At 45.9% G+C, this 10,599-nt stretch overlaps 1 protein-coding gene across 5 annotated transcripts in view; it reads left to right on the top strand.

Moving 5' to 3' along the window:
• Positions 1–1,329: 1,329 nt before the first annotated feature.
• The window catches only part of CDCA7L (cell division cycle associated 7 like), a 42,236-nt gene continuing 32,966 nt past the window's right edge, over positions 1,330–10,599 (top strand). For 4 of the 5 annotated variants that reach the window (XM_049893439.1, XM_049893438.1, XM_049893436.1 and 1 more), the window contains exon 1: positions 1,330–1,480. In XM_049893439.1, the coding sequence (XP_049749396.1) occupies positions 1,457–1,480 (24 nt within the window). In that variant the 5' untranslated portion in view covers positions 1,330–1,456. The remainder of the gene's footprint in view (positions 1,481–10,599) is intronic. The other variant, XM_049893437.1, reaches the window with a different exon arrangement.

Here is a 10,599-nt window from a genome sequence, read left to right as displayed (position 1 = left end):
TCTCCTGCAGACAGATTGTTCCTCTATGATATCACAGTTCTCAATCAGCCTGCAACATTGCCTAGTAAATGTGCTATGATTTCAAAGACAACTATTCTGCGCTATCCTTCCCAATATTACTTAAAGCCTTCATCAATCTCCATACCCTTAATTCCTCAAGCCTCAGAGGTGAGTTCTATTAAGTCTTCCTTGACCTTTCTCAAATTAGGTCCCCCCTTTTTTTTTTTGGTTTATACCTGTTGACTTAAGTTTGTGCTGAACTAAAAGTTGGTGGGTCAACCTGCCCAGCAGTGCAGAAGAAAGGCCTGGCAATCTGCTTCTGTAAAGATTACAGTCAAGAAAATGGTATGGAGTACAGCTCTATTTTGCAGCACATGAATCAGAATTACTGAAGCAACATTTTTTTTTTTTTTCCTTTATGCTATCATCCTTGCTTTTGTGGGAACTTCTGACTCCCTGCTTCCTGCTTCCCTTTCCTTCATGCCATTTATCACAGCTCCAGATTTACTTTCTTTTAGTATCATTATTTGACTAACGTAGGCGACTGGTTCCCAGGCTGTAAGTTCCATGAGAGCAGGGGCCTTTTTGTATTCGCCGTTGTGTTTCCCCAGGCCTAACACTGTGCCTGACACGTTGTAGATGCTCAGTTAATACCTGTTAAATTAATCAGGGGAACGGCGTGTACACTGGGAAAACAAAGGCCCTCCAACTGCGTGTACACTGGCAAAACAAAGGCCCTACAACGGCGTGTACACTGGGAAAACAAAGGCCCTCCAAAGTTCCAGGGCGGTTGAAACTCCTTATCCTGAGCCTTGGTAAAGAAACTTTGGTTCGGTTTTGCAAAGTGAATTTTGTTAACAACTGTTTTGGACCGCAGCAGAACCCCGCCCCTTTACAACAACAAGAAAACAAAACAAGCCCTGAAGTCGCCCTAACATTTTTTCCTGGATTAGAGACACCGATTGCAGTTTAGGCTCGCGCTCCGGGGCACAACCTGGAATAAACCCTTAAATATACGACAGCGGTGCAGCCGGGCTTGCCAGCTGGAGGCTGAGCCGGGACTGCCCCCTCTCATTTCTCCCGCGCGAAACCTGGTCGGACCGCTCCACTCCAGCCCTCCACTGCAGGGGGGACCTCGGCGCCCCCGCATTGGCAGCCGGCCCCGGCAGCGTCCAAACGCAGCGCCTGTCTCGCGCCGCCTGTGAAGTGAAGTTCATTGCTAGAAAAGTTGGGTGCATGGTCGGCGCCTCGGGGGCCAGTGAGGCGGCGCCAAGAGTGCGGCGCGGCGCGCTCCCCCTGTCCCGTGCGCCGAGTGCGCCTCTCCCCCGGCCCGCGGGAGCATCGGGGGGAGCGCGCTAGCTGCGCGGCCGCGGGGCGTTCTCGGTGCGCCGGGTCCGTGGTGAGCAGGGCTCCAGTGGCCGCGTGCTAGGACGAGGGTGGAGCCCTGTTAGGAAGAATGGAGTTGGCGACTCGCTCCCAGGTGAGGGTCCGACCGTCCGTCGCGGCGCGGACGCACCCACAGCTTGCCTTCCCTTTGCGCCCTGGCCCACTTCCCCGCTTCAGGCTAGAAACGTGGCCTTTGCTGCTGCGCTGTGGATCCGGCGCGCTTCGTCCCTCGAACACCGGAGCGGGCGCGCCCCGCAGGTGTGCGCAGTGGGTCAAGATTGTGCTACCCGGACTGGAGCGGCCGGGCGCCTGCTCTTGCGGCCTGCTGGGCGCCCTGCGGCGCACCCTGCCTTTTTCCTGTGTGGGTGCCCGGGGGTTGCAGGCCGGGCCACTGCGGCCGCTGGCCCCAGGTGAGGACGCGGTTCGAGGGAGGTGTAGGCGGGGAGACCGTCCGGGCGCTGTGGTGGCGTTTGCAGCGTCTTGAGGCCCTGGGGCCTTATTGGTGCGCTCTCTCCGCTTGTTTGGGGGAGTCAGCACAGAGATAATGAAATTTAAGTGTAAGTTTTCCAAAACTATAGTCGAGAGTCAGACCAGCCCAACCCCAGTGGAGTTTAAAAGGAATTGCTTTTGTGTTCTAGAACTTTTATCAGTGTTCTCAAGGAATTTGTAACACTTGGGGAAATGGCAACCCCCTAAGGCCAAGTTAAAAAAAACAAACTCAAATCCCAAGATCTCGTACCATATTCGCATCCCGATCCCAGTTACGCATTACGGTCCTAATTAGGTTTAGAAAATCAGATTAAAAATCACTGGTTAGTTCTTAGAATATTTCAGTGGGTGGTGGGATTGTGAACGTGACTTGTTTTTTTTTTACTTTTTAAAACAGCGTTTCCCTATTTCCTAATAACGAACTTACATTTTATATTCAGAGATAAGCAATACAAACTTTTTTTTTTCAAACGAACTAAAAATAAAACTTTTAGAAAGGGAAGGAAGCAGCCACGCTGCTGCTTGTGGGGGCCCAAGAAATGCTTTGTGCAAGGGTTGGTTTTTTTTTCTTTTGTGGAAGCCTCTGACTCACTGCTTCCTGCTTACCTTTGACTGGTGTTTACCTCTTTTCTCCACCTGGCTGCTGGGCCCGGGAGAGGGGGAGGCGGGGCCCCTGGCTTTGGGAGACGTGGGGAGCCGGTCGCCTGCGCTTGGCACCCCAGGGCGCAGTTGGGCCGGCGCCCAGCTACCCAGGCGGCGGCTAGTGGTGCCGGAGCTCAGGAGGCTGCCACTGGCCCGAATCCGGCGGCAAATCAAAATCTGAGCCACTAACGGCTGCCTTGGCCATTTAGTCATTTCTGAAAGGCTTCCTGGAAGTAGGCATTTGAGAAAAATCTATTTTGTGCATGAGAAAGAGTATCGTTTTTAAAATTTTCCCTAGTGCGGAGAGGCATTAAAAGAAAGGGAAATAGTCATGCAGCCCTAAGAAGGACTGAGACGGAGTTGGGTTTATTATTATTTTTTTGCTGTGGCCTCCCGTGCTTCTGGAGGTTCAGCTTCTCCAGAGCTTAAAACAAGACAGAAAACCCCCAAAGCAAAACTCTGCTGGAAGGAGCTTCGTGCTCCCTGTGATTTGCATCAGAAAATCTGTCATGCTAATGTATCACTCCTAAAACCTGTTGTTTTGCTGGAAATCACTTAGCACTTTCTCCTTACCTCCGGGTATACACATAGTTCATGCTTAGGAAATTCACTGTCCCAGGATATCTATTAGAAGTAAAAATTTTATTGTCAAATAGTGAGGCTGATTTTTGGTAGCTCAAAAACGTTAAGGAAACACTGGTGGTGTAGTGGCTAAGAGCTATGGCTGCTAACCAAAAGATCGGCAGTTCGAATCCACCAGGTGCTCCTTGAAAATGCTGTGGGGCTGTTCTGCTCTGTCTGTAGTGTTGCTATGAGTCGGGATCCACTCTATAGCAATGAGTTAAAATGTTAAATAAACTATTTACCATGTGGGGGTAATCCACAAATTATATTTAACCCATTACGCACCGATAAGGACAAATTACTATATGTAAGATGATCAGGGTTTTTTTTTTTTTCTTTTCTAAAAGCCTAATTGGCAGCACAAATTAAGATGTGTGTTGATTTTTCCCGTGGAAATGTTCCTGTTCGTAATTTAAATATGAGCAGAGTATAGTGTCTTGTTTAAATTAGTGGAGAGTGGTTCAGAGGGGTGGGCAGGTGATGGCAGATAAGAGTACTTAATGAACATTTCAGGCGCAGCAAGATGTTAAGTTTGCGTGGTTCTGTCCCATGTCCCAGCCTTATGAATAAAGCAGTGTGATGAACTGCCTGGAGCGGCATTACTGCACACTGAACACTGCTCCGCTCAGTGTGCAGTGGGTTTTAATCGCATGCTTTAAGTGTAATTTCCATCCCTCGGAAAGCAAAGCAGTTTAGGCCTAATGTTAGGAGTAGAGGAAGCAAGGAGAGGAGAGACCCTCACATAAACTCTGAACTCCTTTCTAGCCTCTGCTTTTCCGGGACCACACCAATGTGTAGGATTTGATATCTTCTGACATTGATTACGCCTTCCCATAGGCTGTAGTCTTTGTTGGGGTGACCGTTGTGTCTTTGTGATTTCTTATTGGGTGATATAATAACAGAAATAATAGTAAAGGCAAGGCCCTTACTGAGAGCTCTGCACAGTGCTGTTCACAGGAGCTGGAGGATGAGGCCGCCTCAAGCTTCCTAGAGAAACTGGTAGGTCCTGGATGTTAGTGTTGTCCTTTTACTCTCTTCTACCTCAAGGGCGCACATTGCTCTGAGAAGGAAATGGTGCTAAATGCCCTCTTGAGTATGTATGTGGAGTACGCTGCCAAAGGCGTGGTGGTTGTTAGTTGCGACCTATGTGTATAACAGGAAATAAATGTCACCCGATCCTGGTGTTGGGGCTTTTATGCTAATTCATCTTATTGAGAGTTTCCCTCGTTTTAGCCTACCTTTTTTACCTTACCGAACGTGATGTCTTTGTCTGAGGGTTGGTCTTTCCTCATGACATCGCCAAAGTCAGAAAATGGAGTTTCGCCATCCTTGCTTTTAAGCAGCATTTCTGTTTTATCTCTTCTAAGACTGATTTGTTTATTCTCTGGCTGAAGGGGTAGAGAAGAATTTTTCTGGTATTGGTATTGGCAGTGTGCCCAGCTGATCCTAGTTCTGTGGCTTAAACTGTGTGGCTGGAGGGCCTGAAGCTGGTCACTGAGGGGGTTTGTCTGTGGTGTCTTACGAGGACACCGTGATGATTTTCTTTTTTAATAGTGCTGTGCTGAAAAGGCCACTTGGTTCCTTTTTTAGTATGCTACTATCATATCCATATTGCTATCATTGGGCGTCCAGTCAGTTATGACTCATGGCGACCCCATATGTACAGAGAAGGAGCAGAGGTGAATTCTCAGTCATCAGGAAAACACCACGGTGAACAAAGCAGTTCTGGTCTAGTCAAGTAACACAGGATGGAAAACCATAAGAAAATTATATGACTTAAAACAATATATGAACTTTAGTGTAAAATAACGAGAAAGATCAGTGAAGCTATTTGACTAACAGCCCAGGCCATATTAATTTTCAACTGATCTTTTTTAGTTTTCCTTTAGCCATTAACACTCACTCTGAGCTACAATTTACAATTTTTACCTTCAAGATACAGCTTTGTTTTTTAAAAGACTTAAGCTTTTATTTACCAAATGGAATGGAGACAGGCTACTTGCGGGAGGGAGAGAGAGAAGAAAATGCTGATGGAACCATTTTATTTTTTATTTATGAAAAGCAGTGGTTTCTGAATGTTTTAAAATAGGTTCCATTCAGAGTCATATATGGTAAGTATAGCTAACATTAATATGCAGAAAAGCTTGTTTTCCAAAGTTGTAAATCTTAGTACCCTGAATGTAGCAAAAAAATATGCTGTGGAGTTTCACGGTGGGTAAGGGGCCAGGGTTTTAGTTCAAACAAGTAGTTGACTTTACCTGCCTATGTTTGTTCGTAATCAAAATGGATGACAGCTCCATGACTGGGTTGGTACATTAATCCGATGCTTACTGAGCACTTGCTATGTGCCAGGCATTATGTTAGTTTCTGTGGAAGAAATGGAGTCCCTGGGTGGTACAAATGATTAGCATGCTCAAGTTGCTAACCGAAAGGTGGGCGGTTCGAGTTCACCGAGAGGTGCCTTGAAAGAAAGGCCTGGTGATCTCTTTCCAAAAACTCATCCATTGAAAACCCTGTGGAGCACAGGTCTACTCTGACACACATGGAGTGACCATGAGTCAGAGTTGACTTGATGGCAACTGGTTTTATGGAAGAAACAAACACATAGAAACACTATTCTTTCCCTAAGGCCTCTCCAGGCCCCTGACTGAAGGTCCCTCTGGAAATCCTTGCCTTTTCTGCCTTTGGCTGAGCTCAGCTGGCTCTATCTCTGTGCTGTGGGGACCTAGGTGGCCTTCTGTTCTGAGAGTGAGAGAAGGCCGTAAGAGCTAGTGCTTCTCCCCGAGGGACGGAAACTAGCATTTACTCTGCTACCCTTTAGGAGTCCTCTTGGGCTAAGAACTTTAAGTTAATCAGATTTAATCCTCACTGTAGTTCTGTAAAGTAGGTTGTATTATCTACCTTTTAAAGATAAGGCTATCTTGAGTAATTTGCTCAGAGCAGCCGAACAAGGAAGGAGCTGAGCCAAATTTCCCAATCTGCCTCCAGAGCTTGTCACTGGAGTCATGGGACCTTGGCAGGCCACCAAATTTTCACTGAAGTACCTTCGTGAGGATAAAAACTTGGCCCAGTTTATCTCATAGTGCCATTGAGATGATCAAGGACTTGCCAAGTATTTAAATACGGTATTTCAGTAGAAGGACAGGGTGTTAGAACTTTTGGTTTTTCTCGTGATACCTTCACCCCTTGCTTTAACTAGAAGGCCTGGTGGAGTGTTACAACAGTGGTCTGGTTCTTTTATAGGAACTTGCCAGGCTGTGCTTTGGAAAGGATTCCTGGGATACCGTTTGTAAAAGTCAGCCCGGGAATATGAATAAGATCCATGAAGTGTTGACACAGCAGTGATTTTTTATATTAAAAAAAAAAAAAAAGTTGCCATAGAGTTGATTCTGACTCATGGCGACCCCATATGTGCCAGAGTGGAACTGTATGTTGTAGGCTTTTCAGTGGCTGAGTTTTCGGAAGTAGGTCTCCAGGCCTTTCTTCAGAGGCCAGTGGACTCAAACTGTCAACCTCTAGGTTAACAGCCAAGCATACTAACATCATGTTATAAACTGAAAGGGAAAGAAGAAAATTGAGCTGTTGCTTTGCAATGCCTACTCTCCACACTTTGTTTTCTGTATATTTTCCAATTCGGGTTTGCCTTTGTTCAGTCATCGTTTTTGCGTAACTTTTATAGTATGATTGCTATGTGAATTTTGCTTTCTTTAGCACTGCCATTACTATTTTTCTGAGTAACTTGGAGGCCTTTACAGTTTTCATTTTTAACGAGTATATAATGCTTTTTTGAGTGCTGGTGTATTTTGTGTATTGATTTTCCATGGTTGAAAAAAATCTTTGTTAAGGACGCTGCAGTAAACATCTTGGGGGCGGGGCACATACCTTATGCCTTGTGTTGAAGCCCACGCTGTTTTTGATAACCGTTTCTTTTTAATATATTTAGTATCTGGCAGAAGGGAGGTACCTGATTTTCAGTAGATGGGAGCTTCTGTCTGCCTGACACATTGCTTTCCTGGGGCTTTTCCCCTTTTGTTATGCTTTATGAGCTGAGAGAAGCTAGCTTTTGCTCTGGTTAAAACCAAGGCTCACAATGACTGGACTGAAACAAGGACTCTTGTTTATTTGAACTTGGAGCGCCTGGTTAGAATGATTTAGATTGGGGGAAAGTGGAGAGAGTAGTCTCAAAGGTCCGTTACCACCATCTAGTCTGCATAGAAATCTAAGAACGCATGAATGTGCTAATGAACATGCTGGGGAAGAGACCACGACTGTCAGGGAGTTCCTGAGTTAGCTATGTAGACTCAGAAGACAGGGATACGCTGCACCGAGCTCCTTTCGTATGTGGCGATGATTCACTTTTTGAAAAGAGTTGCTCTCACTTTTCTTTCTGACTTCAACTATGTTGTTGTTGTGTGCTGTCGAGTCGATTTTGACTCATAGCGACCCTATATGGCAGAGTAGAACTGCTCCGTAAGTTTCCTAGGCTGTAATTTCTATGGAAGTAGATTGCCAGGTCTTTTCTCCTGTGCAGCTGCTGGTGAGCTTGAACAGCTGACCTTTTGGTTAGCAGTCAATCAGTTGCTTTAACCATTGTGCCACCAGGGCTCCTTGATTTCAGTTGTAGCCTTCTGGAACTGAAAATGTGTTTTCATTGACAATTGGATGTGTAAAGGTCCAGCAGTAGGTTCACCCATTATGAAGGGGTTTTTAAGGTAAATATGTATTTCTTCATCGGTATGCTGGTTATAATGGGTGGTTGCAGTCTGTAAAACTTCACCAAACTATACACTTAAAATATATACACTTTTCTGTTTGTATGTTACACTTCAACAAAATGTTTAAATGGTAATATATCACATCTCTGAGTCCTGAACTCTGCGATTCTCTCCAGCCCAGGTTACTAGGTGCGTGGGCCCCTACTTCTCAGGTGTCTTGTGCCCTGCCAGTTGTACGTCATCCTGAAACTGGGCATGGTGTCAAGACAGGGGTCTTCTCTTGCTGCAGACCCTCAGCTGTTCCCTCAAGGCCTCCATAGGAGCAGCACAGTTATTTGGGCTACCCCCATCTTTAAACCTCCACTCCAGGAGGGTCCTGTGCACCTGGAGAGTGCCTTGCATTTAGTGAGTGAGCTCTGGCAGTCTGGGTCTTTGGCATGGAGCAGCCCCCTCCCCCCTCAGTTGCCTGCTGGCCTACCGCCTCCTCTTTATGAGCGCCCCCTGGGATTTTCCCCAGGGTAATAGCTGGCAACCCCAACTCATATGGCAGTTGAAAATGATAATTATCCTGCTGATGCATGAAGGGTCTGGCATATAAACCAAAAACCAAACCTGTTGCTGTTGAGTTCATTCTGACTCATAGCGACTCTATGGGACAGAGTTGAACTGTCCCATAGGCTTTCCAAGGAGCAGCTGGTGGATTTGAACTGCCGACCTTTTGGTTAGCAGCCTGAGCTCTTAACCACTAGGTGTCAAATATTTGTTGAATTAAAAAGAAAGGAAACAGTTTAGGGCTGTCAGTGTATATAGTACTGGGAGTACGAGTTACAGGAGGCTGGAACATCCTGTCACCAGCTTCTCACATTTTTCTGGTAGACCGATGGCGGAGGCTGGTTGGTGCCTGCTCCAGAAGCCTGGAGATGTACCTCCCCAAGCTACCTAACGCAGGACGTTTTCTCATAAATCAGCAGTTTTACCTTTAAAAGTAATGCTATTTTTGTTCTGTTCTATAATATATTTTTGTTTTAATACAAAAGCAACATTTAAAATTACTCTTCTGAGGAAATCTTCCCCTACCCTGTCGCACTTGTGGCCTGGAATGCCCTCTGGCTATTACCGAGCACTCTAGATTGAGAAGCATGGAGCTGTCAAGTGTGAAATTTAGAAATCAGACCTGTAAGAAGTCTTGAAATAGACATCTCCCCCCTCCATATACAGAATATCTTTTTATTTAAAGCTTCATGACTCTGAAGGGCAATTAATTGGGGGGAAAAAATCAAACTTTGGTTGATATTGAAATCCCCAAGAATGTTTCTCATGCAAAAATGTCAGTAGCTCCAGTATCTTAATCTTGTTCCTCAGTAGCATTAGTTCAAAATGGAAAGTTAAGGTAGATAAAAGTATATTTGAAACCAGGGTTTATTTTTAATCCCCTTTTCTCTCGCCCTGACATTTGGTCCCAGGTTATTTTTTATTTTGGGAGATTTTTGATAAAAATAGTTAAAGGCAACATAGCCTCATCTAGCTTTTCCCCCATGTCCACGCGAACTCTTCAGAAAGTCTCCTTTTACCTGGCTTAAAAAAGAGTCAGTCTTTTTTCCCACACTACCAGCTTCAAAAACTCACTGAAAAGAGTGGGTAGGTGCCCTCGTGACCTTCATTGTCCTAAGTGTTATTCTCTCCTCTGGCTGTAATTAGGAGCTCAAAAAGGGTGCACTCTCAGTGAGTGTGTATTCATTGCCACACAAAGCCAAGAGCCAAGTGGTTCCAGCAGCCTGCACAGGTGGCATTCCAGAGGTTGTTAGGGCAAGTTTTCCACGGGGCAGAAGTGTGTCAAGAGGATCTGTGAATGAAGGCTCCAGGGCTACACTGGAGGGTGGAGAAGATCCCCGCCTCCTTCCCCAGTCAGTTTGAAGATCTGTTTAAACACTTGTCTGGAGTGAGCACAGGGCCACTTGTCTCCTTTGAAAGTCCGGCAGATCCCGCCCTGCAGTTCTCCAGACTCGTGCTTCTGTCCTGAGCATGGTGCCAAAATGTTTCCCCGCCCTGCTCCATATTCACGATCATTAGTTTGCTCGAGTCCATTGTTGCGGCCACTGTGTATTTTGAGTGCCTTCCAACCTTGGGGGCTCATTTTCCAGCAGCTCTATTGGACAGTCTTCTGTTATGATCCATAGGGTTTTCATTGGCCACCTCCTGCCTATCAGTTTGTCACACTGTGTGGTTTGTTTGTTGCTATGACGCTGGAAGCTATGCCACAGATATTTCAGATAACCAGCAGGGTCACCTATGGTGGACAGGTTTCAGCAGAGCTTCCAGGCTAGGAAGAAAGGCCTGGTGACCTCCTGGTACCATTAAACTCTTGTAATAACTTAACATTTAAGTAGCGTGGTCTACTCAGTGCTTTCCAGTCCGGGCTGGAAGCCATCAGGGTTCTGAAAAATGTTCTGGTTCTTTTTCTTCTGGGAAAGTGGGAGGATTGCACTTCTTTGGCCCCTTGAAATAGGCAAGGCTTTTTTTATTTGACTTGCTTTGGCCAGTGCAATATGAGCAGAAGTGTTATGTGTCACTTCCAGGTGAGAGTTTAAAAAAACCAAAAAAAACCAAACCTGTTGCCGTCAGGTCAATTCCGACTCATAGTGTCCCTATAGGACAGAGCAGAACTGCCTGATAGGGTTTCCAAGGAGTGCGTGATGGGTTTGAACTGCTGACCTTTTGGTTAGCAGCCGTAGCACTTAACCAC

Source organism: Elephas maximus, chromosome 8, assembly GCF_024166365.1.
Source record: "Elephas maximus indicus isolate mEleMax1 chromosome 8, mEleMax1 primary haplotype, whole genome shotgun sequence".
Taxonomy (NCBI): Eukaryota; Metazoa; Chordata; class Mammalia; order Proboscidea; family Elephantidae; genus Elephas; species Elephas maximus.
The sequence above is the reverse complement of the archived record's forward strand: the minus strand, read 5'-3'. Positions and strand labels throughout refer to the sequence as shown.